At 41.5% G+C, this 27,943-nt stretch overlaps 2 protein-coding genes across 7 annotated transcripts in view; one reads left to right on the top strand and one right to left on the bottom strand.

Moving 5' to 3' along the window:
• Positions 1 to 18,382, top strand: part of SLC7A9 (solute carrier family 7 member 9) — a 37,627-nt gene extending 19,245 nt beyond the window's left edge. The window contains exons 10-13 of the mRNA XM_033844568.2: positions 6,402 to 6,498; positions 7,496 to 7,645; positions 15,763 to 15,937; positions 18,012 to 18,382. Of these exons, the coding sequence (XP_033700459.1) occupies positions 6,402 to 6,498; positions 7,496 to 7,645; positions 15,763 to 15,937; positions 18,012 to 18,076 (487 nt within the window). The 3' untranslated portion in view covers positions 18,077 to 18,382. The remainder of the gene's footprint in view (positions 1 to 6,401; positions 6,499 to 7,495; positions 7,646 to 15,762; positions 15,938 to 18,011) is intronic.
• A 387-nt stretch (positions 18,383 to 18,769) lies between these two features.
• TDRD12 (tudor domain containing 12) overlaps positions 18,770 to 27,943 on the bottom strand; it is an 82,766-nt gene continuing 73,592 nt past the window's right edge. For 5 of the 6 annotated variants that reach the window (XM_073795751.1, XM_073795754.1, XM_073795749.1 and 2 more), the window contains 6 exons: positions 23,374 to 23,483; positions 22,003 to 22,063; positions 21,801 to 21,914; positions 21,563 to 21,716; positions 21,407 to 21,478; positions 18,770 to 20,952 (listed from right to left, as the gene is read on the bottom strand). In XM_073795751.1, coding sequence (XP_073651852.1) covers positions 20,860 to 20,952; positions 21,407 to 21,478; positions 21,563 to 21,716; positions 21,801 to 21,914; positions 22,003 to 22,063; positions 23,374 to 23,483 — 604 coding nt within the window. In that variant the 3' untranslated portion in view covers positions 18,770 to 20,859. The remainder of the gene's footprint in view (positions 20,953 to 21,406; positions 21,479 to 21,562; positions 21,717 to 21,800; positions 21,915 to 22,002; positions 22,064 to 23,373; positions 23,484 to 27,943) is intronic. The other variant, XM_073795753.1, reaches the window with a different exon arrangement.

The raw sequence follows: 27,943 nt of genomic DNA, 5'->3' as shown, positions 1-27,943 counted from the left end.
GGTAGCTTCCATAGCTTGGCTGTTGTACATAGTGCTGCTATGAACATTGAAGTGCACGTATCTTTTTGAATGAAGTGTTTTTGTTTTCTTCAGATATATACCCAGGAGTGGAATTGTTGGGTCATATGATAATTCTATTTTTAGTTTTTAAAAAATATTTAATTAATTTATTTGGTTGCGCCAGGTCTTAGTTGCAGCACGTGGGCTCCTTAGTTGTGGCCAGCGGGCTCCTTAGTTGCGGCTTATGGGCTCCTTAGTTGCGACTTTCTGGCTCCTTAGTTGTGGCATGTGAACACTTAGTTGCAGCATGCATGTGGGATCTACTTCCCTGACCAGGGATCAAACCCAGGCCCCCTGCACTGGGAGCATAGAGTCTTAACCACTGCACCACCAGGGAAGTCCCTCTATTTTTAGTTTTTTGAGGAACCTTCATACTGTTTTCCACAGTGGCTGCACCAGTTTTCATTCCCATCAACAATGTACAAGGGCTCCCTTTTCTCCACATCCTTGCCAACATTTGCTGTGGTCTTTTTGATGATAGCCATTCTGACAGGTTTGAGGTGATAGATATCTCATTGTGGTTTTGATTTGCATTTCTCTGATGATTAGTGATGTTGAACATCTTTTCAGGTCTGTTGGCCATCTGTATGTCTTCTTTATAAAAATATCTATTCAGTTATTCTGCCCATTTTTTAATCAGATTGTTTGTTTTTATGATGTTGAGTTGTATGAGCTATTTATATATTTTGGATATTAACCCCTTATTGATCATATCATTTGCAAATATATTCTCCCATTCAGTGGGTTGTCTTTTTGTTTTGTCAGTGGTTTCATTGCTGTGCAAAAGCTTTTAAATTTAGTTCCCATTTGTTTATTTTTGCTTTTGTTTCCTTTTCCTTAGGGGACAGATCCAAAAAGATATTGCTACAATTTATGTCAAAGAGTGTTCTGCCTATGTTTTCTTCTAGGAGTTTTGTGGTTTCTGGTCTTACATTTAGGTATTTAATCCATTTTGAGTCTGTTTTTGTATGTGGTATGAGAAAATGTTCTAATTTCATTCTTTTACATGTAGCTGTCCAGTTTCCCAGCACCACTTATTGAGGAGACTGTCTTTTCTCCATTGCATATTCTTGCCTCCTATGTTGTAGATTAATTAACCATAAGCATGTGGATTTATTTCTTGGCTCTCTATTCTGTTCCATTGATCTGTGTGTCTGTTTTTGTGCCAGAACCATACTGTTTTAATAACTGTAGCTTTGTAGTATAGTCTAAAGTCAGGGAGTGTGGTGTCTCCAGCTCTGTTCTTCTTTCTCAAGATCGTTTTGGCTATTTGGGGTCTTTTGTGTTTCCATACAAATTTTAAAATTATTTGTTCTAGTTCTGTGAAAAATGCCATTGGTATTTTGATAGGGATTGCATTGAATCTGTAGATTGCCTTGGGTAGTATGGTCATTTTAACAATATTAATTATTCCAATCCATGAACATGGTGTATCTTTCCATCTGTTAGTGTTGTATTCAATTTCTTTCATCTATGTCTTACAGTTTTCTGAGTATGGGTCTTTTACCTCCTTAGGTAAGTTTATTTCTAGGTATGTTATTCTTTTTTTAAAATGCAATTGTAAATGCTGTTGTTTCCTTAATTTCTCTTTCCGATAGTTTGTTGTTAGTGTATAGAAATGCAACAGATTTCTGTATATTGACTTTGTATCTTGTAACTTTACCAAATTCACTGATGAACTCTAGTAGTATTTATTTTTATTTTTATTTTGTAGTGTATTTAGGATTTTCTATGTATAGTATCATGTTGTCTTCAGACAGTCACTGTTTTACTTCTTCCTTTCCAATTTGGCTACCCTTTCTTTCATTCTCTTTCTTTCTTTCTGTCTGACTGCTGTCGCTCGGACTTCCAATAACATGTTGAATAAAAGTGGCAAGAGTGGGCATCCTTGTCTTGTTCCTGATCTTAGAGGAAATGTTTTCAGCTTTTCACTGTTGAGTATGATGTTAGCTGTGGGCTTATCATATATGGCCTTTATTATGTTGAGGTGTGTTTTCTCTCTACTCACTTTCTGGAGAGTTTTTGTCATAAGTGGTTGTTGAATTTTGTCAAAAGCTTTTTCTGCATCTATTGAGATAATAATATAGTTTTTATTCTTTAATTTGTTAATGTGATGTATCACACTGATTGATTTACAGATGCTGAACCACCCTTGCATCCCTGGGATAAATCCCACTTGATCATGGTATATGATCTTTCTAAAGTGTTGCTGAATTCAGTTTGCTTATATTTTGAGAATTTTTGCATCTATGTTCATTTATGTTCATCTATGTTCAGTGATATTGGCCTGTAATTTTCTTTTTTTGTGATATCGTTGTCTGGCTTTGGTATCAGGGTGATGCTAGCCTCATAGAATGAGTTCAGAAGCATTCCTCTGTATTTTTTGGAATTGTTTGAGAATGATAGGTGTTAGCTCTTCTCTAAATGTTTGGTAGAATTCACTTTTGAAGGCACTTGGTCCTGGACTTTTCTAAATTACTGATTCAATTTCATTACTGGTAATTGGTCTGTTCATATTTTCTATTTCTTCCTGATTCAGTCTTGGGAGATTGTACAGTTCTAGGAATTTGTTAATTTGTACTTGGTTGTCCATTTTATTGGCATATACTTGTTCATAGTAATCTCTTATGATCCTTCGTATTTCTGTGGTGTCGCTGATAACTTTTCCTTTTTCAATTATGATGATATTGATTTGGGCCCTCTTTTTTTCTTGATGAATCTGGCTAAAGGTTTATGGAGTTTATCTTTTTAAAGAAATGGCTCTTAGTTTCACTGATCTTTTCCCTTTTTTTAATTTATTTGTTTATTTATTTTTGGCTGCATTGTTGGGTCTCTATTGCTGTGCATGGGCTTTCTCTAGTTGCGGCGAGTGGGGGCTACTCTTCATTGAGGTGCACATGCTTCTCATTGCAGTGGCTCCTCTTGTTGCAGAGCATGGGCTCTAGGCATGCACGCTTCAGTAGCTGTGGCATGCGGGCTCAGTAGTTGTGTCTTTCAGGCTCTAGAGCACAGACTCAGTAGTTGTGGTGCACGGGCTTAGTTGCTTCGCAGCATGTGGGATCTTCCTGGACCAGGGCTTGAACCCGTGTCCCCTACATTGGCAGGCGGATTCTTAACCACTGTGCCACCAGGGAAGTTCCTCATTGATCTTTTCTATTTTTCTTTTTTAATCTCTATTTCATTTATTTCTGCTCTGATATTTATGATTTCTTTCCTTCTACTAACTTTGGGTTTCATTTGTTCTTTCTCTAGTCCTTTTAGGTGTAAAATTAAGTTGTCTGAGAGTCTTCTCATTTCCTGAGGTAGGCAGTATAAACTTCCCTCTTAGCACTGCTTTTGCTACATCCCATAGATTTTGGATCATTGTGTTTTCATTTTCATTTGTCTCCAGGTATTTTTCGATTTCCTCTTTGATTTCTTTAGTGATCCACTGGTTGTTTAGTAGCATATTGTTTAGCCTCCACGTGTTTATGTTTTTTTCAGTTTTTCTCTTGTAGTTGATTTGTCTCATAGCATTGTGGTCAGAAAAGATGCTCACTATGATTTCAATTTTCTTAAATTTACCAAGGCTTGTTTAGTGGCCTAGCATGTGATCACTCCTGGAGAACAGTGCATGTGCACCTGAAAAGAATGTGTATTGTGCTGTTTTGGGATGGAATGTTCTATATATATTGTCCATATGGTCTAATGTGTCACTTAAGGCCAGTGTTTCCTTATTGATTTTCTGCCTGGATGATCCATCCATTGATGTAAGTGGGGTGTTTAAGTCCCCTACTATTATTGTGTTACTGTCATTTTCTCCTTTTATGTATGTTAATATTTGCTTTATATATCTAGATGCTCCTATGTTGAGTGCACATTTATTTACAATTGTTATATCTTCTTGGATTTATCCCTTGATTGTTATGTAATGTCCTTGTCTCTTGTAACAGTCTTTATTTTAAAGTCTATTTTGTCTGATATAAGTATTGCTATGCAGCTTTTGTTTTGATTTCCATTTGCATGGAATACCTTCTTCCATCCACTCACTTTCAGTCTGTATCTTTAGATCTGAAGTGAGTCTCTTGTAGGCAGCATATATGTGGGTCTTGTTTTTGTATCCATTCAGCCGTGTCTTTTGATTTGAGCATTTAGTCCATATACATTTTAAAGCAATTATTGATATGTATGTTCTTATTGCCATTTTGTTATTCGTTTGGGGGGTGTTTTTGTAGGTCTTTTTTGTTCCTTCTTTTGTTCTCGTCTCTTGTGATTAGATGACTATCTTTAGTGTTATGTTTTAATTCCTTTTTCTTTTTTATGTGTGTATCTAGTATAGATTTTTGGTTTGTATTTATGTGAAGTTTATATATAGCAAACTATATATATATGATTGTTTTAAGTTGCTGATCTCTTAATTTCAGATGCATTTAACAACCCTGCATTTGTACATTCCTCCCCTTACGATTACTGTTTTTGACGTGTTTTACATCTAATTGTTTTGTGTATTCTTTAACTGCTTATTGTGGATATAGATGGTTTTACTACTTTTGTCTTTTAACCTTCCTACTAGCTTTGTACATGGTTGATCTTCTACCTTTACTGTATATTTGCAAGGGCTTCTGTTTTTTATATCTTCTGACTGTTCTCTTTTTCAGTAGGAATGCTCCCTCTTTTGCCTTAAATTCTGATACTGATATTGCTGAATCAGCTGTCTTTAAGGCTGCTACTTTTGGTAACATGTCCCATCCCTTTTATTGTCTGCTTCTCAGTGTCATGGGCTGTGGCTTGTGTCTCTTTCAACAAACCCAACCGGAGAGTCTCCAGCTGGGCAAGTGGAATCTGATCACACTGGATGTGATTACTGCTGGATTAATTTCTAACGTATTCCTTTGTGTTTTCTTGGCTTAAAAAAATCTTACCCTGATTTATTAACCATCAACTGTCCTTTATTCCTTTTTTTTTCTTCTGCTGATGTGGATGGAAGTTATATTTCTATTCTTTTAGCAATTACCTTTAAAATTTAACATGAATACCTAGTAGAGCCTATCTCAGTTCTCTTCCCTCTCTCGCAAGGGCTCTCCCTTTCATATCATCTAGCGTATCAGCTACACCTTGTTTATAATCCCAACCAACCCTCCAAAAAAAGTCCATCATGACAGAAACAAAAAATCCAATACTTACATACACACCAAATGTGCTTTACTGCTATTTCCTTAATGTCGCTTCTTCAATCAATTCCTTCTCCGTTCAGTGTCCTCTTTGGTTGTAGATTTTTTAATAGTTTCCAACAAGGACTGAAGAACTGTAAATGTCTCACAGTTATTATCTACAAATGTATTTTGCCAGTAGTCTTGAATGATAGTTTAGCTGTGTAGTATTCTAATCTGAAAGTCAAATCAATTTTCCCTCATCACTTTGAAAGTGTTTCTCATGCCATGGCTGTTGTTCTGATTGCCCTAATTTTGTAGCTATCTTTTAAATTCAGTAGCTTAAATTTTCTTCCCTTCCACTCTAATGTTTATATCTGGGTATGTTTTTGTCTAGAACAGGATTCAGTTTGAAGGCTCAGTGTTTTTTGATTGTGTAAAGGCTCTGTGCTCTTCTTTGAATTTCTTACTCTATTCAATATACTTGAGCTTCTTCCTAGGTTTCTTCTCTTAATTTCATGTCTACATTTTCTGCTTCTCTATGCTTCATATTCAGTCTAGCTTTTACTTTTTTCACTTGTATATTTGTCTGTTGTTGATTAAATTTTTAATTAAAGTAACTTTTTGTTTCCTTAGGAATTCTCTTTAGCTCTCCTTTCCTTTTCCTTTACCATTTTAAAGATAGATAGCTTTTCAGATTCCTGAATCATCAGAAGTTCTTGGGGGGTGGACGGGGTGGCTCAGCCATTTGTTTGGATATGCTGACTCACCCTTGATTTTCTGATTTTTTAAAAATACAGACTTTGGGTTTAGGAAGTGCAAGGCATGTCTGTGTTGGCTTCTGTCAGGTGCTCCAAGCACTGAGGTCCATAGGCCTTTGACTAGTTTTTACATTTGTTTCTTGCATAAATCTCAGTACTCAGATCAGGTACCTCCTCCTTGAAAGGGGCTCCTCAATCTCCCACTCCACCCCACCCCCACAGGTGACCCCACTGCACCAGGATGCATTCCTCTAAGATGCATTTAATCACCTCACTTACCTCTGCAAAACGCAGTCATCTCAAGAGGCTAGACTCCTACCTGAAGACACCAGGGTCATAACTCAGTCCCTTTCTCTGTGGCCTGGGTCGTGATGCTCAGGACTCACTTGCTCGGTGATCATACAGCAGCCTTCACCCTCATCGACTGACTTCCTTATTACTGCCCTTTCAGACTTGTTTACGTTGCAGGCCGGGAAGGCCACATGCTTAAAGTGCTCTCTTATGTTAGCGTCAAGCGCCTCACTCCAGCCCCTGCCATCATCTTTTATGTAAGTATGAATTCTGCCACAAAACACCCCCTTAAGGCAGAGGGTCCCTCAGTTTGGATGATGAAGTAAACTTGATCACTAAGCTCAGTGATTTTCAAATGACCCAGGTTCCCCCAGCCCTCAGTTATATAAACAGGTATATAAAAAAGTTCAAAACAATTCAAATAATTTACCCAACTTCTGCTCCTTGTTCTGAATTTATCCACGAAAGACACTGTTTGAATCTTCTGAGCTTGTACCCTCTACACTTCTCACATGTACATTTGTATGTTCTGAGCCCCTGGTAACAAACTGTACAAAAACCCACTAGCTTATGAGGAAGGAGAATAAGGCATTTTACAAGGTGGCTAATGACAACAGCTTCTCATTACGGTCCAGTAATTCAGAAGTCATGGGACCCTTGTGAATTACAGGTGTTTGACATCTTCTGATTGGAATTTCTCAGTGAGGGATAGTCCTTGGCTGTATGCAACTGTTTTGGGCACCTCTGGACCATCCACACCCCAGCCTCAGGGCCAGATTCTTCCTCCCACCCCCAGAGGGAGCCCTTATTCTCTGTCAGCCTACTCCCTTTGAAGATGAGAAAAAGGACCCAGAATTACAAGGCCCTTGGAATTACAAGTCTAGGACCCTGCAGCTAACGCAGTCAAGACCAGACCTAGACAGCCTGGGTTTTATGGTGCAGGGCCCTTTCCCCCAATGAAAACTCTCTGGAAGGAAAGTTCATAATTAGGAAGCTGGTGCAATATGCATACACATTTTGTTTCTCCCCTGCTTAAAAGAGCTACAAATTTTCCAAGTCCTTTCCGTCACACCTCGAAGAGCTGTCATAGCACCAGTCTGGTTTAACCCCAAATATAATGGGATACATGCGAGTTTTCTTTCACATTAAAGTGTTTATCCACAGAAAAAAACGGCTTCTTCCATCTTTTGTGAAGTGATAAGGTTCATGTTTTCATGTACGAGTGACCTAAAAACTCCTTCTTCTTTCTTCTAGGGTATCATAGCGATCATTTATATCATCCCTGGTGACATAAACTCATTAGTCAATTACTTCAGTTTTGCTGCATGGCTGTTTTATGGCTTGACGATCTTTGGACTAGTTGTGATGAGGTTCACGAGGAAAGAACTGAAAAGGCCTATCAAGGTAGGTTTAGTTCCCCAGATGTCACAAGTGGCTTTGATTTTCTGAAATGAACCAGGCAGAGGTAACTATTTTAACTTCTAGGAGCATGCTTTCTATTTTCAACCTGACTCTTCTCTTGGACATCATACTTTAGAGTGGAGTTTGCTCTTCAGTTCATTTCATATTATAGATTACGATCCAGTCATTCATCTCATAATTTATTAAAGTTATCAACAATACCTGTGACCTGTCTCTCTAACCAAAGTGAGATGTCCAGTTCTGAGAGTTCCGGGACCCCTCAGGAATACACTTTCCGTCGACCGATGGGGACTTCTGATTCTGGCCCAGACCCATTCCTACGCATGCAACCACTAACGGTCCGTGTTTGCAGTCTGTTTTGGGCTCCTCCCCACCTCCCACCATGGCTGGTGTGGGTCCATATACCAACGAGGAAGAAGGATGTATTTTATTTTGATTATGTTACAGGATTTTTTGGTTTGCTTTTTTAAAAAACCTGTGCTGTTTATTCTTATGATAACAAGTGAAGATGTAAGAAAAAGGTAGGCAAGAAGAGGGCTTCAGTAACTAGTGCAAGAATAAAGATAATGTCTTTAGCTTCGGAACGTTGTTTCACAAATCTGGTTAAAAGTCTTTCTGGCACAGTAGCTTGACCATCACCAAGTTGCTGGAGTCAGAGAAGGCGTGGAGCAGCCTGCTGGAATCAGGCAGCTCCACCTCAACCGGGGCATCAGGCAGGCAAAGTCATTATGGTAGCACAGATTCTTAATCTGCACAAAATCTCTCAAACAGAAGCAAAAAGGATTTGAGAGAAAATAATGAAGTAAGGAGACAGGAAGAAAAAAAAGAGATTAACATATGTATAACTGGAGTCCTTGAAGAAGAAAATGAAAGTAACAGAATTCTTTTTTTTTTAATTTTTAAATTTAATTTTATTTATCTTTTTATACAGCAGGTTCTTATGAGTCATCAGTTTTATACACATCAGTGTATACATGTCAATCCCAATCGCCCAATTCATCACACCACCACCACCACCTCCCCACCACTTCCCCCCCTTGGTGTCCATGCATTTGTTCTCTACATCTGTGTCTCAATTTCTGCCCTGCAAACCGGTTCATCTGTACCATTTTTCTAGGTTCCACATATATGCGTTAATATACGATATTGGTTTTTCTCTTTCTGACTTACTTCACTCTGTATGACAGTCTCTAGATCCATCCACGTCTCAACAAATGACCCAATTTCATTCCTTTTTATGGCTGAGTAATATTCCATTGTACATATGAACCACATCTTCCTTGTCCATTCGTCTGTTGATGGGCATTTAGGTTGCTTCCATGACCTGGCTATTGTAAATAGTGCTGCAATGAACATTGGGGTGCATGTGTCTTTTGGAATTGTGGTTTTCTCTGGGTATATGCCCAGTAGTGGGATTGCTGGATCATATGGTAATTCTATTTTTAGTTTTTTAAGGAACCTCCATACTGTTCTCCATAGAGGCTGTTATCAGTTTACATTCCCACCAACAGCTTAAAAGCTATGATTCAAGAAACATTTCTTGAAGTGTGAGGGAAGGTGGGAGGGGAGACCACAAAAGGAGGGGAGACTTGAACCAACACACTGAAAGGCATACAGTGTAACTGGGAAATCCGAACTAGACTGGGCAACAAAGAAATACATTCTGATAAAACTATGGAGTTTCTTTAAAAAAAAAAAAGGCTCTGGGTATATCCACTTCCCCTTTCCTGTCCTCCTTCACCTCAATTTGCTTATAAAGGAAAGGAAATAATACAGGCATCAGACTTCTCATCAGCTACACTTCATGCTGTAAGACTGTGGGCAACTTATTTAAGATATTCAAGGGAAAAAATGTAAGTCAAGTATTTTATATCCAGTCAAATTGACCTTGAAGAATAAAGTTACCAACGAAGTAACTCAAAGCATATATTGTTACATGAGACCTAAGGAATCGCTAGAGAATGAGCTTTAGAAACCAAAAAGCCATTGGCATAAGGTGAATATATTTAATTAAAGAACTAAGACTAAATGATGGGAGATAAAGATAGCAAAACAGTATATAAATATTAAGCACTGACAACATAATACAACAAAAATGGGAGAGAAAGCATATGAAAGTATGCCAGTTAAGGAAAGTATCTCAGGGAAACTGCCTTTGGATACGATTTAAAATTAGATGCTGGGGGGAAAGAGAAGAAATCCTAGCTTATTTCATTACTGCTTATTATAGATAATATCTAAAAAAGAGGAGACAAAGGTATTAATACCTACTATTTATAATGGTAACTCTCAGAACAAAAACAGTGTTTATAGATAGATATATCCAACACACATACCCACACACAAACACATCCATGAAACCATATCATAAAAGAACCTATATATAAAGACTCGAATAGGGAAACAAATGAGAATATCTTCCTGGTTGACATTTTCCCAGTAGAATGCTTATTAGGGTTTTTTGTTGTTACTGTTTTTTGCTTATTGATTTTTAACATCCCCAAACTTTATAGAATCTATGAATCTCTTAATATTCTTATTTCTAGTTGATAGTTATGGATAGTTATATGGAAAAAAAGAATATTTAAATTCCCCAAATGCAATACAATATTTTTAATACGTGTGTGAGGAAAGTTTCAAATGGCATTCCAAATCCAACACAAGTTGCAGTCGTATGGAGGCATATTGGAAAGTGTGAGGCATGTGTGTCTCAGATGTTGGGAAACATGTTATTGCATTAAAGGTAACCATTTACTAACAATCATACTAATTGGTCACCAGGATGTCATTTTTAAAGCAGTTTACTTCCAGGTGTAACACATGTTGGATATATATATGCATTTACTGTTTTTTGTCATATCTGAAAACACTGGTTAGAAGTCTGGGGTTTCATGTGATACATGGTAATTTTCCCACTTAAAGGAAGTAGGCCCCGGAAGAGTTTTCCCACAGAATGTCACTCTTTAAGGGCAGAAAACTGACAGTAAGTCGAAGGTACTTTATATAGAAATATGAAGCAATATGGAGACCAAACTTACCAGTTGTATGAATAAACCAGCTTATTCAGTTTAAATGGGTTTAAATCAGCCATTAAAAGAAAAAATTTTCAGGCAGGTTTACAGAGCTGTGAAAAATGCAAAGTAAAAGGATAGGCAAAGAAAAATCAAGCAAATGAAAATACATAGAAAACAGGGGTTGTGATCTTATCAGACAAGCACTCAGGCCCGAAACACAAGACAAAGACCATTTAGTAATGCAAAAGGCTAAAATTCACAATAAAGAGATAACAGTTATGAAAACCCATTCACCACACCACACAGTAATTACTTTTACGAAACAAACTATAGGAAATACAAGGAGAAACAGACACACACACTAATAGGAGACTTTAAAACATCTCTCTGAGAACAAGACAGATCCAGGCACATCACTAGTAAAAGTGACTGCGGATCTATAAAAACATAACAAGGTATATCTTAGAGATTCATTTCAAATTCTGAATCCCCCAAATAGCAAACATAGTGCATATGGGACAGGTCTGACCACTGACAATCTTTAATACCACAAAGAAAAACCCTGATTAAAAAAATCAGAAATGGGGCTTCCCTGGTGGCGCAGTGGTTGGGAATCTGCCTGCCAATGCAGGGGCCACGGGTTCAAGCCCCGGTCCGGGAAGATCCCACATGCTGTGGAGCAACTAAGCCCATGCGCCCCAACTACTGAGCCTGTGCTCTAGAGCCCATGAGCCACAATAGTGAGCCCACGTGCCACAACTACTAAGGCCCACGCGCCTAGAGCCCGTGCTCTGCAACAAGAGAAACCACCACAATAAGAAGCCCGTGCACTGCAACAAAGAGCAGCCCCTGCTCGCCGCAACCAGAGAAAGCCCACGTGCACCCACGAAGACCCAACGCAGCCTAAAACAATAAATAATAAAAAATAAGTACATTTATTTTTTTAAAAATCAGAAATGATACAGATCACATTCTCTGACTATAATGCAATAAAACAGGAAATTAATTTTAAAAATTAAACATTTTGGTCCAAAAGGAAATAGGAAATGAAAGTACATAAATTCCTAAAAGTAACAATAATGAAAACAAGACGTATAATCTATGATCAGCACTTTAAGGAAGTTCCACTACATTACTTACATCAACAAAAACGAAAACAAATTAAATAGGCAACTCAAAGGGCACGAGAAAGAACAACAAAGAAAACCAAAAGGATATAGAAGGAATTAATAAACATAAAGAAAGCACTTAACTGGATTATATGATTTTTAGAATTTCACCATGAATTCAGATTCTGCTGGGGTTAGTTTTAGTAAACTATATTTTCCTAGAAAACTGTCCATTTCATCTAGGTGTTTGAATTTATTTGTATAGAGTTGTACAAAATAGTTTATGATTTAAAAAAAAACCTTCCTGTGTTCTGGAGATTATTTCTCCATTTTTTTTTTCTTATTTTTGTGTTTATGCTTTCTCTCTTTTTTTTTTAAGGTAAGCTACAGGACGTTTTATTGATTTTTCAAATTATTTTTATGGACTATAACACTGGTACCAAACGGTGCAAAGATAGCACAAAAAAGGGGAGAAGAGAAAATCACAGACCAATCTCACTTTTGAATATTGATATAAAAATCTTAAATAAGATATTTTAACAAATAGAATCCAATTCTATTAAAAACATATCATTACTAAGTCAGGTCTGTGCAAGGGTGGCTAAAGATTAGAATGAACTGGATTTATTTAACTCATGGGGATATAATTCATCATATTAATATACCTATGGTAAAACCCCCTGTAATCACCTCCCACAGTTGCCAAAAACCACCAGATAAAATTCAACATACATTAGTGATAAAAACACAAATAGGAATTTATAACCTTTTCCTTGGCATGATCGCACACACAAACACGCCCTATGGCAAAAAAGCAATTTTAATTGATAAGGTAACACTAGAAAGATCTCTGCCAAGATGAAGACAAAAATGCCTTCCTGGGCTACCCTGGTGGCGCAGTGGTTGAGAGTCCGCCTGCCAATGCAGGCGATGCGGGTTCGTGCCCCGGTCTGGGAGGATCCCACGTGCCGCGGAGCGGCTGGGCCCGTGAGCCATGGCCGCTGAGCCTGCGCGTCCGGAGCCTATGCTCCGCAACGGGAGAGGCCACAGCAGTGAGAGGCCCGCGTACCGCGGAAAAAAAAAAAAAAGCCTTCCTTCTATTTCTGCTGTCAGCTAACACTGTTCTGAAGATATCAGCAAGGCAATTAAACAAGAGAAAGCAATGTGGAGCATAAGAATTAGAAAAGACTTTCAAAAGTCTAACTTTCTCCTTTCAAAGAAAATAAAACTGTACATCTGGAAAACCCAAAAGGATCAAAGAAAACACTATAAGAAAATATAGTGAAGTAATATGACATGAAACTAACACACTGTAATCAATAGCCTTCATTTATAAAACGATATCCAATTAAAAGATAATGAAAGAGAACAACTCATCCCCAAACCAAAAAACACCTAGCCATGAACTTAACAAGAGGTTAGACATCACAGTAGAAAAGTAAAATTCTCCTGAAAGACAGAAAAGGTAACTTGAACAAAAGGAAATCCATCATGTTCTTGGATAGGGAAACTCAGCATCACTAATTTAGATGTTTAATGAGATCGCAATCAAAAACACCATCTAATTTTTTTTCCTGGAGTTCGACAAGTTGATTATAAAGTTCATATTGAAGAACAAACTAGACAAAATAGCCAGGGAAAATCTAAGAATAAGAAAAATATTAAAATATAGGTTCTAAAATTGAGACACGGATGTAGAGAACAAACCAAGGGGGGAGAGTGGCGGGGTGGGGGTGGAGGGTGGTGGCTGGTGGTGGTGGGATGAACTGGGAGATTGGGATTGACATGTATACACTAATATGTATAACATGGATAACTAATAAGAACCTGCTGTATAAAAAATTCAGAAATTCAAAAAAATATATAGATTCTAAAATTTAGATATCATGGTGCTGATACATGAAGAAAATATAAATTGCTTTGTAATTCAAGAATGAAGAAAACCTCTCCCATGACTCAAAATCAAGGAGTAATTTTTTAAAAAGGGGCAACTCTAACCACCCCAAAATAAAAATGAATGCATTCAAAAAGAGAGAAGTTTAAAACACATATACATAAAATATCGGGGAAAATATTTGCAATAATATCACAAAAAAAGGATAAATATCCCTAATTTAAAGTTACTAAAATTGAGATGGGAGTTACTAACAATTGAAATGGACAAAAGATATAAATGGACACAAGAAAATAAAACGACAGTTCAATGAAAAAATGCAACGACACTTAAACATGAACCAAATGAACCCCAGCAAACTCAATTTTATTTCTTATAAGAGAAGGCACACCAAAATTCTAACGAGATACCATTCCTTGCCTATCAGATGGGCAGAAATCCCAAAGTTTGGCCACACTCCACTGGAGAGGCTATGGGGAAACAGCCTTCTCAAACACTGCTAGTGGAATACAAATGGTATGGCCACTACAGAGGGAAACCTGGCAATATCCAGCAGTATTACATATGCATTTACCTTTAGACCCAGCCATCCTGTTTGGAGGTAATCCATCCCTAAGTGAAGTCGACAAAAATATGAAATATACATAAGCTTACTTGTTGCATTAATTGGTAATAGAAAAAGGTTCAACACAACCCAAATGTCAATTGATGGGAGACTGGTTGCATAAGTTTTGGTACATCCGCAAAGTAGAGTGGTATGCAGCAGTAAAAAAATGGATGAGTAATTTTACACAGTACTATGACTCTCTGGAATATATTAATGGAAAAAAGCAAGGCGCAAAACTGTTTTATGCATTTGCTCCCCTTTATGTAAGAGGAGTGCAAGATGAACATGTGTATGTACATTTGTGCATATACGTGTGTTTATTCTGAAAGAGAAATAATGGAAGAATAAAGCAAAATCAAGAAAAAATTTATAATATGAAAAAAATCAAATAAAAAAGGGAAAAAGCAAAAACCTAAAAAACTAGAAACAAATGGAGATAAAGAAACCTTACTCTGTAACAAGTAGATGACATAACCACACAGAAAACATAATCACTAGAAGTGATATTAAGGTGCAAGACTTTGAATGCATCTGCTTTGTGGCTTATACTGTGCAGTTAAAAAGAACTGCAAAAAAATCTTAAACTTCATACTACTTCTTACAGTGGTAGTATTGGTACAGTTATTTTGAAGTTTATTATAGGCACATTGTAGGATAAATTAAGTAATTATGTGAAAGCCATTGAGAAGATTTTCAGAAGCATAAGGAAAGAAGGCATAAGTCTAGAGAAAGTAAGGAAAAAAGTGCAATCTTACATTTGAACGGAAACTATCAGTGGAAATTTATGAATTTTTTTCCCTTCTTGAAAAAAAATTTTTTTCTCTGTCCTTATAAAAGAACACTGAGTACTCCCAACCACCCAGATTACAGTTTCTAAATGCCATTTCCTACCAAACGCCCTGGAGAAATGGGTGAATCCAGATCCGCTGGGACTGGATTCCTCTCCAGCCTCTGAATCCACTGATGGACTTTAGGGATTCAAAAGTGTGACAGTCAGACCTTAAGTGCCTCATGATGTGTTACAAGAGGAAGTGCACTGCTCCAGCTACAAAGTATTCTTGCCTCCACAGCTAACTACTGGTTTACAGGAAACAAGAGGGACAGAGGAGCAAGTTATCAGGCAAAGCTAGAACGAAGATACTGTATAGGATAAACCATCCAATTCCTACGAATTAATGACAAGATAAAGAGAGGAGCGAACAAACATGTTAAAAACAAAGTCATCATCAGTTAGAGATGTATAACGCGTATTTTACAGGTAAAATCACATGATGGCATTTTCTTTACAGTCTAGGGAAAAGAAAAAGATGAACTAAGGTTGGCAATTTTACTTACAAATGATTGAAACTGGAGGAGGGGTACATGGAGTTCATTATATTCTTCTTTCTGTCAGGTGTTTTGTTTTGAATGAAAATTTTCAAAAAGGAAATGAATGCACATGGCCAAACCATGACACCACTCTGTTTTGCCTACAGGTGCCCATTTTCATCCCCATCTTGGTGACTCTCTTATCCGTGTTTTTGGTGTTGGCCCCAATCATCAGCCAGCCTGCATGGGAGTATCTCTACTGTGTGTTATTTATGCTGAGCGGCCTTATATTTTATTTCCTTTTTGTCTACTATAAGTTTGGATGGGCTCAGAAGATCTCAAGTAAGTATCAACTGAGGGACTGCTTTGCTGTTAGTAAAGCGAGGCAGGCCCGACATCCTGTAGCCTCATCTGTCCCGATTCTACCGGGACCTTCTCATCACAGGGTCTTGCGCAGCTAATAAATTTCATCTCCTCTTTGGGAGGAGGCATGACCTGTTCTCCTCAGTGTGACACCTCTGGGGTCCACCTGTGGCCTCTTCCTTTGTTCCCATCAATTCCTGTAACAAGCAGGAAAAGGAAGCACCCTTTTTTTTCTTTTTTTCAAATGTAACATACACATAACATAAATCTTGACTATTTTTAAGTGTACGGGTCAGTAGTGACAATACATATTCACATTATCGTGCATCCCACACCCGAAGCACTGCCTCCTTGTGCCTGATACCCGGACATCATCTGGGAGTCTCAGCAGCATCCCAGAGACACCCAAAATGCGAGAGCTGGGACGAGGGCCTGAGCCGTCCAACGCCAAGGCCACGGCTCTTGCTTTTCACTCCGCAGTAATGATTCGTTGTGTATTTTAGGCAAGTTGTTTAAAAGTTTAGCTGTATTAGCCATTTTCATTTTGAAAAAGAAAGCGGTGATGGCAGAGTACATCAGAGGACCCTGAAGTACACCCAAGGGTGTGTTATATTCTACACGGCGCAGCCAGCTGCAAGGAACGCCATTCACAAAAGCCTGCCAGGCTGCCAAGCCCCTCACCAGACCAACAGTGGTCCACAGCCTTGCCTGGTCTCCCTCACCCTAAACATGAGCTCCCCAGAGGCAGGAACTGGGCTGTGTACAATTTCATCCTGCATCTATACAGCAGCCACGTAGTACCTGAGTAAATGTGATGAAAAATCTGCCTTCAGCTCGTTCTCACCAGGGAAGTACAGTCATTCCTCAGGCACCCCATGTGGTTTTTTATTTAGATGCATACAACTTAGGGAGACATACAAGGTAGCAAAGAGCAAAACCCAACTGCAAGTGGGGGAAGCTGGCCCTGAGACTCCATTTAGACTGAGCCGCCAGCGACGGGGATGCCTGCCTCCACTCCCTCTGCCTGTGTGTCCCCACCTGTGAAACTGGTACCACCTCTCACCTGACAGAGGTGTTCTAAGAGACAGAGAATCTGTTTCACGTTCGTTACCAAAGGGACAGCAAAACCAAAATACGGCTTTATTATTTCCCAAAGACTTTTCCCCTTTCTCGAAATAGCTCCCCCTACCCCTAACCTCTTTACGCTGATCTAAGCCCGAAGCTGAGACGGGTTGCAGGGACACTACTATAGAAACGAAAGAAAAGGTATGTTACTACCTGAAAAACAGCCACTTTTCCCCATGCCTCTGAAAATGGACTTGCATTTGATCATACTGACAGAGGATCTACCTAGGATGACTTACAACCTAAAGGCCTGAAATATGTCTTATTTCTCAGCTTTAGAATATTTAGCCGAGCTGTTCCGTACAGAAACCAATAAGAAGTTAAAATTAAGGAGGCAAAAAGAATTAACAACCTGTATTTTAAACAGGATGCAGACTTAGTGACTTCAGACCAAACATTCGATCTTTGGTCAGTGGTAGTTAAATACACACATATAACTGAGTCATTCATATTCTTCCTGTAAATGTTTTGGTGGCAGTAAAATATTTAGTAGGTTCCTAATGCTTTAATGGGAAATAACTTATCTCCAAAGAACCACCGTAGCTCCCAGGATGGATCTCCCCACCTCTACCCACCTGTGTCCCCTGAGCACAGGCTCTGATGTGAGACATCACCAAGAAGTAGTAATAATATCACTGCTCATTGATAAGCAAGGCGAAGCTAATTTTAATTTTTTTTAATTTTTTGCGGTACGCGGGCCTCTCACTGCTGTGGCCTCTCCCGTTGCGGAGCACAGGCTCCGGACACGCAGGCTCAGCGGCCATGGCTCACGGGCCCAGCCGCTCCGCGGCATGTGGGATCTTCCCGGACCGGGGCAAGAACCCGTGTCCCCTGCATCGGCAGGCGGACTCTCAACCACTGCGCCACCAGGGAAGCCCGCGAAGCTAATTTTAAATTACGGTTTTCTGACTGCACTTTTTCCCTCCAGAGCCTCTCACCATGCACCTTCAGATGCTGATGGAAGTCGTCCCCCCAGAGGAAGCTCCAGAGTGACAAAGCCCAGCCTCCTGTGGCCAAGTCTAAGCTGTGAAGAATTTATTTTTGTAAGCAGTATTTGTGGTTGTTTCTTCCTGATGTTTTTCTTAAGAAAAAAATGTATTCACATGTGTATAATACTGTTATTTTTAGCTATCCTTAGCTCTCTGGGTGGGTGTTTGCTGAAGTTAGCAGGTGAGGATGTAACCCAGCAGAAGGCTGGTGGCCAGGGAAGGGCTGAGTCAGAACGGCCCCCACCACACGGTGACTCTTCAACAAGGGGCACATCACACCTGCTTCAATAAAGGGAATTCTTGAAACTCAGTGATCAGAAAGGTGCATATGTGTGTGTGTATATATATATACATATATATATAAATATAAAATTGGTGGAACTTTTGCTTTGATTGAGATAGATTTTTAAAATACTAAATAAAGTACAAATGCTTTACTACCTACCCATATTTCACCTGGGATGTATGTAGCAGGTCTGTCCCAGGCTGGACGTCAAGGCCCCCAGTGCAAAGCTGGCCGTCCAGAACCATTTGCAGCCTGTGTCCACAAGGGGCTCAAGGGGCTCAGCATCGCAGGTTCCCTGACAGCCTTCACTGGCATTCTGGTCAAACCAGAAAGTGTGGTGTATAAAATTCTATTTTGCATTTGGCACTCATGGATTTTCCTGACAAAATACGGTCTAAAAAAATGGAAAAAAGTAACATTTCTGTGAAAACACTGAAATTTTATTGATATACTGCAGAAGACACTCACACCAAAATTTACTAAGTGTGTGAGCAATTTTAGAAGCATAAAGACGAAAGTACTTTTACCAGGCATTTCAGAAATTTCCCCCCAAACGTGAGATCAGTACATATTAATAGTAGAGAACAAAAAAAGCAATTAGTAATTGTTTACATCTCACAAGCTGGTGTCCTATGTCTTACAAAATGTTATTCAGAACTTCAAATAACGGTAAATGTCTCAAAAAAGAAACTGAAATTTAAACATGGACCCTCCTCTGGCCAGTACTTTCATTTAGCTGGTAGTGAACCACACGAGAGCATCAGTATTCTATCTTCTCTGAGAGCAGGACCCCACCATTTACATGTGGGCAACACACGTTTGTGCAGCTCTACTGCTTGCTATTATTGTGGGCTGTTTTACGAAAGAGACAATACAACCGGGCACACACTGCAGGTGGCTAACCATCGCAAGGAAAGCCAGTGCAGCTCAGGAGGCCTGGCTGCCGACCCAGAGCCCTTCCCGGTGGAAGCAAAGTACACTGGATGAGGACATTAAAAGAGTTTTGCAGAATCAGGACCTTTGCCAGCAAAGACACCAGCACTTCACACTTCCCCAAGAGCCTGCCCTATTTAGCCAAGAAAAAGGAAAATCACTCCCCGTACACTTCATGTGCCAATCGGACACCTGCCAGTTAACCCACGGGAGTCACGGCAGCAGCAAGGATGCGCTCTTGGCAGCTGTCCAGGCTGGATGCCGGGTCCTCCCACCAGAGGGCAGCGGCCTGACCCCGCCCAGCAGCGCTTCGGGCCCCCGAGGCCAGGTGAGGCCCCACAAGGAGCTGAACGTCTTATTCTACAGATGAGGAAGCTGACAGCCAGATGGTGATCCACGCCTGCTCACAGGACACGACAGCTTGACGACAGAGAGTTTACCTCTCGTTTAATACCTGGGACATACCTGGTGGTTTATACCTGGGACATACACAGACTTGGGCACCTGTGCTTTCTGATGTGTAAAAAGAAGAAAGATCTTGCGGGCAGTTCCAACAACCTACCGATGCTCTTTTCCACTTCTAGGCAAAGCCGCCAGACCCACACTAAAGCAGTGCACAGGGTGTAAATGTCCCAATAGCTCGCCTGTCTAACTCTTTCCAGTTACCATGAAAAGTCAGGCTCTGGGCATTCCCACACTGAAGCGGTAATGACAATACATACATTTCTTGATAACCTCGTGACCTTATTAAGGCACCGCAGCCTCATCCCAGGATGGAGTCATGAATGTTTTCAGGGCTCACCACATCCAGGTGTTCTGAGGGTTACCTCCAGGCACCCCACATGACCTTTTCCGTTTCCACCGGAGAGAAACCTGTGTCCTATGTGTCCAGGACTCTGCAGGTTCCAAGGGTTCTTCGGAAGCACTAGCTTTACCTCCGGAAAGCCCTGGGTCAGGCTGCTATTGCTGAGGGAACCCCATTCTCATCCTTGGAATGTCTCTTCACAGGAAGTAAACTTACCCTGGGTAGCTAGCAATATCGAAAGAATACTAGGAGTATTAGTACACAGACAGTTAACCCTGAATCTCAACTAACTCACGGTTGAAAAGGTCTGTTAAGCCGTGCGGGGTATGAATTTTAAGAAATCTCAATTTATATGCACAAGAGAAGGTTTTAAGAATGTAACCAAACACAGGTCTAAATGAAAAAAAAGAGAAACGAACTCCAGATGGTACAGTTCATTACCCGAACGCCGCGGCGGGCATCACTCAACCTGAGTGCTGAGGTGGGCTTCACACCAGAGGCGATGGGCAGGACAGCCCAGCACTCGCTGTGTCTCTGCTTCTACCTTCCTTCCAGAGTCTCATCATCGGCCCATTGTTCAATCAGTTAAGAACTTCTCACCGTTACCAATCCCAGTGCCACAAGGTAGCACTTAGTTATACTTGATCCTTGAAGTGACAAAAGGTCTGAACGTGACTGCCTGTCTTCTCAGCTCTCGGTCATGTAGCAACGTCCATTTCTGTTCAGAGTCCTCTGGCCGCTCTGCAGGATTTAATTCACATTCTCATTCACTCTCACTTTCGTTTTCATCTGAAGCTTTGTCACTGGTCTCAACCAACTCTACCGCTTTGCAGGACGGATTTTTAGAATTTACCAGCTAAGAGAGATAGGATTAAAAATATGTTACTAATTATAGATTAATTAGCAAATCTCCCCCCCTCACCCCCCCCATTATTTTGGTCGTTGCAGAAAAAGTCCCTTGGGTTCTAGCTCTGTATTTTGTGACCTATTTTATATTTTCATTATTTTAAGCAAGAAACAAGCAGGTAAAATTTGCCTGCTTATGAATAAACGATTTTCCTAGGAGAAATATTTGTAAAAGTGTTATAAGGAGGTATGTTTATAACCAAGAGTTGATAACGTCCTCAAAGCAGAACATTTAGCACCAAGATCAACCACGAGGAGAAAACGGATACCTAAGAGCTTTACGTGAAGACCCATTTCCACGAAGGCCACATTGCTGAAGTCAGCTGAGTGACTGCGTCCACTGCCCCCCCCCCCGCCGGTGCTCAGGACCTACGACTCTCCAAGGGATGGGTGCCCCCCCTTACCCTGGAGAAGTGGCTATCCTCATCCTCGTCACATTCTTTCCAGTGATCAAAATCAAAAGCCACGTTAGGATTCTGTTCAATATAACAGTTTATGTTAAGTGAGAGAATAAAACATGCTCAGCGTGTTAAGCCCAAGCGCAGCTGATTTCAACTCACCCTCTGTCTGAGTAAGCCACACCAAGACTCCTTTTTCTCTTTCGAAAGAGTGATTATTGGTTCACCATTTTCCACTGTGCACTTGCAATCATCTTTTATTATGTTGGCCTGCAGCTCCAAATCAGCCGAGTAAAATCTCTCTCCCACCCAGGCACTAGGTTTACAAAAGGAAAGCAGGTCAGCCTTCTAAAGTGTTAGAAATTACTTCCTTTACTTTGTAAGCTATCCATAAACCCACCTGAAAACAACTCTATCTTTAAAGTATTTACATTTGTAATCTTTTACATTCCTTATTCTTATCTTCAATATGACCACATCCTCTTTTTGGAACCATTTTATTTGTGGGTGGAAGCTAGAAGAAAGTGAAGAGGATTATACACTCATCTCTGTTTATTCACTAGGCAAGAAAGGGAAGCAGACCCCAACAATGATGAGCATACCTTTTCAGAGGCCCTGTAGTTTTGTTAATGGAAGCACCTCCAGTGTTTTCAGGTAAAGTTTCTGTACAAAGAGTCAAATTTTCCTATAGGTTATTGATATGTGACTCCATAATATATGTATATATGTACTTTTTTGCATTTTATGCAACTTTCAGTTGAGGAACTACTCACTAAGACTGTAAGAGTATAAACTTCATAGTAACCAAAGTATCCAATTGCAAAGAATAATTTTTTTTTTTTTTTTTTGCGGTACGTGGGCCTCTCACTGTTGTGGCCTCTCCCATTGCGGAGCACAGGCTCCGGACGCAGCCATGGCTCAGCAGCCATGAGCTCACGGGCCCAGCCGCTCCGCGGCATGTGGGATCCTCCCAGACCAGGGCACGAACCCGTGTCCGCCGCATCGGCAGGCGGACTCTCAACCACTGCGCCATCAGGGAAGCCCGCAAAGAATAATTTTAAAAAATTAAAATGCAGATCACTTAGTATAACTAAGAAACAGATATCAGACTAAGAAAACAAATATTTGCCTTGTTAAATATTATGATTAAACAACTGGGAAAGTAAACTCTCTGAAAAGGAACCACATATAATTATTGGCCACAGGATACAAATGCTCCAGCGTCTCTGCATCTTAACCTGCTAGGGCCCCACTAACGGCTTCCAGAACAGTGGCCAGTACACACAAGGAACCGCTGCTGGACATAACATTGCCTGAAACAACGCAAGTTAAATTCTCAATCTGAAACATCTGAAGCTTCCAAAGACTTGAGCGAAAATGTTTCTGAGCAGCTCTGTTAACAGTAGGTCCAAAACTGAAAACAATCAATGTCTTGTAACAGGTGAACAGCTAAATAAACTGTAGTATATGCATATCATGGAATACAACTCAGCAATAAAAAAGTACCACGGCTACTTGCAATAATCTAGATGAATTTCACAGACATAAAGTTGAGTGAAAGAAGACACAAGGGTGTATACCATGTGCTTCCAATTCAGCAACACTGATGGTGACAGAAGTCGGAACAGGGGTTACTGGGCAGGGTTACAGACAGGGAGGGTGCGTAAGCGAGACCACTGGGGTTCTGGAAATGTTCAACAGCTTGATCTGGGCGTGGGTAATGGTAAAACACATAGGAAAAATTCTGATGAGCTGTACACTTAAGATCTGTGCACTTTTACTGGGTGAGCATTATACTTCAAATAAGAAAAAAGTTACCAAAAAAATTGGAAGCCGTACTGTCAAAAATAGAAAGTTGGGTAATATCAGTTTCTGTCACCTTCTCTCTAATTCATCTAAAAGTGGAAAGCCTAAACGCTGGTAAATTTCCAAGCATTAATGATTTTAAGTTAACCGTCTTTTACATAACCGACCATGTGTTGGGTTTTCTGAGTTTGTCTGGGAGTCAGCACCTCTCTCTGAGCCCTTGTCCTCTTGCTGTGTGCTCTGCAGACAAGCATCGTCTTCTGTTGAAGAAGGCATCCTGGGTAGAAGAGGCAGAGGTTAACTGTGAGACAAGGAGACAGGCAAAATCTGGCTCCCTACAGGGACCTCCTGGCAAGAAGAGGGAGGCAGGCCAGCAACACACGTCTGTGAAGTACCTCCTACCACGAGTCAGACCCGCACAGAGCTTACGGCTCATTTACAGATGACGGGCAGGTCAGCTCTGGGCGCTACTGCGCCCCTGGCATCGGGTGCAGAGTAGCTGATCAACACACACATATCATCCGATAAAGGCAGGAACCCATTTACCGAAATAAAATTCTTTTCAAATCACTTAGAGGACAGTATGCACTGCTACCCACTTCAAAGAGGATAACACAAACCATCTCCTTTCCCCTCCTGCCCTAGCCTCCCCAGAGACACCCTCTTACCAGTCTGGATCTACTGCTAGAAACATTCTTTGCATAAAAAGGCAAATACTGCCATCTGCATCTTTCTAGCTAAAAGACACACACGCGAGTTTAAACACATGGGAACCCACTACATTCACTTTTCTACCCCTTATTTTATTGTACTTAATAAGTGGAGATTATTCCATATCAGTATATAGAGGGCTATCTCATTCTTGTAAAACTTTTTAATTGTGCTTTTCTTTTGGTTGTTTGAACAGGTAACCACATGCATGTGGTTCAATATTTAAAAATAAATAGAAAGGTCTACACAGTGAAAAATCTACCTCTCACCTCTGTTCCCCAACCACCAATTTCCTTCCTCATGGGTGACAGTGTAATTCATTTTTTGTGCATCCTTTTTGAGATAATTCAAGCGTAAAGGAGCAAACCTATACAAACGCATGTGTACACACACACACACACACACACACACACCTGTGGTTAGGGAGTGTGCGTGTGTGTCTCCAAGGGGACGACTGACAGAAACCCATGATGCCTGTGGCACGGAGGGCAGTGTCCCACGTTCCAGCCACCCAGGCAGGGACCCCTCCTCAGGCCTTGTTCTCCTCACCGCTGTGCAGCCCCAGACGCTCTGCTGCCCACCCTCTTCCTCCACCACGACTCTGATCTCCCCTCGACCCTCATCTCCTGGGGTCCTGTTCCTTCCACCTCTCACACTTACACAAGTTCTGACTCTCCTCAAACCCCAGCAAACCAGAGCCTCCCCAGCCGCTTTCCTGAGCTCTAGGCTTACACCTTCACTAACCTGAAACTCGTGTTCAAACCCACTCAGTGTGTCCTCCTCTCTGAGCTGGCTACTCTCAGTCGTGAGGGCTCAGAATTATACAGTCACACTCCCCTGGGTCTGCCAACCACTAAGCCCTGTGGCTTCCAGATCTTCACGTCCCCAGACTCTGTCCTCTTTCCCAGTCTGCTGTAGGAATGGTGCCATTCTCCTCATTTCTGGTCCAACCATCACAGCTCCCCAACCCACCTCCCCACATGGAGTCCCTTCTTGGAGGCAGGCTCCCTCCGTAGACTGCAAGGCCTCTGCACGTCCCTCTGCCTGTGATTATCACCAAGGTGCGCGGCACTCCTGTGCAACCACAGAATCACATGTGCAGAGGGACTGAGCAGAGTGCTCTGTGCAGAGCTGGGGCTCAACAGTAGTTGCGGTGTTTCCTATAAGTGATCAATCTGTCTTGATTAAATCTACTGAACTGTAGTAGTGTCTTCATTTTTAAAAGAATATCTTAAAAGTAAGCATGGAGCAAATTTTGTTTCCTGAAAGTGTGTAGAAAACAAAATGTATCCTAATTCCATAGACACCCAATTTTATTAAGATAGAAACCTCTACAAACTTAAGACTATTTTAATCTTTGCCATGTTCTTTGAAATTCTCCTACCCTCAGCAGTAATTCAGGAACCCTTCAAGGTCTCCAATGGTCACAGCATTAAATCCACTGGTCAGTTCTCAGTCCTTGTTTCATTGGCCTCGCACCACCTGGCCGCTCATGGCTCCCTGCTCTGTGAAACCCTTCCCTCACCTGCTGTCCTGGACGCCCTCCCCGGCCCCCCGGCTCCAGGCTGCTGCTTCTCAGGCTCCTCCCCCATGTCCCCACTGCCGGCCACCTCTCAACATTAGAGTCCCAGTGCTCAGTCCTTCGGGGCCTTGTCCAGCAACCTGGCTCTCAATACCAGGATCTGCTGACCAGGCCCCCCCGAGACCACACGCCCACTACAGTTACATTCAGAAACCCGCTGCTTCTCACCACCTCCACAAAACCACCCTAGTCTGAGCCGCTGTCATCCTGTCCTGAACTCTGGGCACAGACTTTGTCTCCCGCCCCAGTCTGTTCTCAACACAGTAGCCCAGAATGTTCTGATTAAGCCACTCCTCTGCTCAAAACTCTCTCATGGTTCCACCTCCTCCTCCGAGGAGCCCACCCGTGCTACGGGCACAGGGTCCAACAAGATCTGACCTTCACACCTAGATTCTCCCCTTGTTTGCTGCTCTGGTCACTGCAACTTCCTCTCTGCTCCTGGAATCAAGGAATAACCAAGCCTTCCCTCTGCCCACATGGGTCTACACCTCGGTATCTGCCTGGGTCAGGCCTCACCTCTTGGGTCTTTGCTCAACGTCTCAGACCCCAAACTACCCCGTCTTCCCTTCTGTGTTAATCTGCTCCATCTCACATACCACCACATTATCCACTATGTGTTTCTGTAACCTGTTCATCATTTGTCTCCACTGAAATGTGAGCTGGCCCCTCATCTGTTTTGTTCACTACTGTATCCCCAGTAGACAATCAATAAATAGTTGCTGAATAAATGAACAAATTTTAAAATTTCAACTTTACCTATTGGCAACTTCAGTTAGAAGTATTTATCTATTAATTAGGTCAAATGAAACAAAGTCAGACTGAACAAAATATTCCAGCATCCAAAACACACACAGAGCAAAACGGAGGATTAGGAAGCTCCAGGTTCCCATTTCCCCATAGACACGCTGAAAGAACTACCAGAAGCTGTCTGGACCACCTTCCTGTCCCCCCACCCCCCTACCCCCAAAACCAGAGAGGGCAGAGCAGACTTCGTGTGTGAATTACTGTGTAGTCCACTCTAAGCCATCTGGGGGACACCTGAGGGACTATAATGCAAGATGCTCACCTCTGTTTCACGGAACTCAGAACACAGGCAGGAAAGCTGTGGGCACTGCTCAGAAGAGGCCACTACAGACCCATGGACACCTGAGGCAAGGTATGACGCAAGGAGACACACAACAGACCATCAAAGGCCTGGAGAAGCTAGGGGGAGACTCGCTGGAAATTAGGACATTCAAAAGGGGACTGAGAGGGCTTCCCTGGTGGCGCAGTGGTTGAGAGTCTGCCTGCCGATGCAGGGGACACGGGTTCGTGCCCTGGTCTGGGAAGATCCCACATGCCGCGGAGCAGCTGGGCCCGTGAGCCATGGCCGCTGCGCCTGCTCGTCCGGAGCCTGTGCTCCGCAACGGGAGAGGCCACAACAGTGAGAGGCCTGCATACCGCAAAAAAAAAAAAAAAGGGGGGGGGGACTGAGAAAGCCACGTGCAGCCGAGGCAAGACGCACGCTCAGAAAAGTCCTGAGAGGACCCTAAGCTTTCATTTCAGGCTTATTTCTAGCTAAGGACGTGGAGAAAACAGGAACCTTGTACACTGCTGGTGGGAACATAACCCACAGCTGTTGTGGAAACAGTTTGGCAGTTCAAAAACTTAAACGTGGAATTGCCATAGGATCCAGAAATTCCAAAAGAGCTGAAAGCAGGAATTTAAACAGATATTTGTACAGCAATGTTCATAGCAGCACTATTCACAACAGCCAAATATCCGCAGTACATCCATACAATGGAGTATTTTTCAGCCTTCAAAGCACAGAAATTCTGAAACCTGCTACAACATGGATGAACCTTGAAAACATTACGCTAAGTGAAATAAGCCAGACACAGAAGGACAAATATTGTATGATTCCATTTATATGAGGTACCCAGAAGAGGTAAATTAATGGAAACAGAAAGTAGAACGGAGGTTCCCAGGGGCCGAGGGAATGGGAGAATGGGCATTACGGTTTAATGGGTACAGAGTTTCTGTTGGGATGATGAAAACTTCTGGAGAATGTGGTGACAGTTACACAACAGTGTGAACGTACTTACTGCCACTGAATTGTATACTTAAAAAACAGTTACTGTGGGCTTCCCTGGTGGCGCAGTGGTTGAGAGTCCGCCTGCCGATGCAGGGGACGCGGGTTCGTGCCCCGGTCCGGGAGGATCCCACATGCCGCAGAGCGGCTGGGCCCGTAAGCCATGACGGCTGAGACTGTGCGTCCGGAGCCTGTGCTCCGCAATGGGAGAGGCCACAACGGTGAGAGGCCCGCGTACCGCAAAAAAAAAAAAAGCAGCAGCCAGATATGAAAGAGACACATTGCATGATTCCATTCAAAGTATGAACCAGGGAAGAGCCATCCATGCCGTTTTGTGTCTGGAAAGCAGCTGCCCGCGGGGGGAGCAGGAGGT

Source organism: Tursiops truncatus, chromosome 19, assembly GCF_011762595.2.
Source record: "Tursiops truncatus isolate mTurTru1 chromosome 19, mTurTru1.mat.Y, whole genome shotgun sequence".
Taxonomy (NCBI): Eukaryota; Metazoa; Chordata; class Mammalia; order Artiodactyla; family Delphinidae; genus Tursiops; species Tursiops truncatus.
The sequence above is the reverse complement of the archived record's forward strand: the minus strand, read 5'-3'. Positions and strand labels throughout refer to the sequence as shown.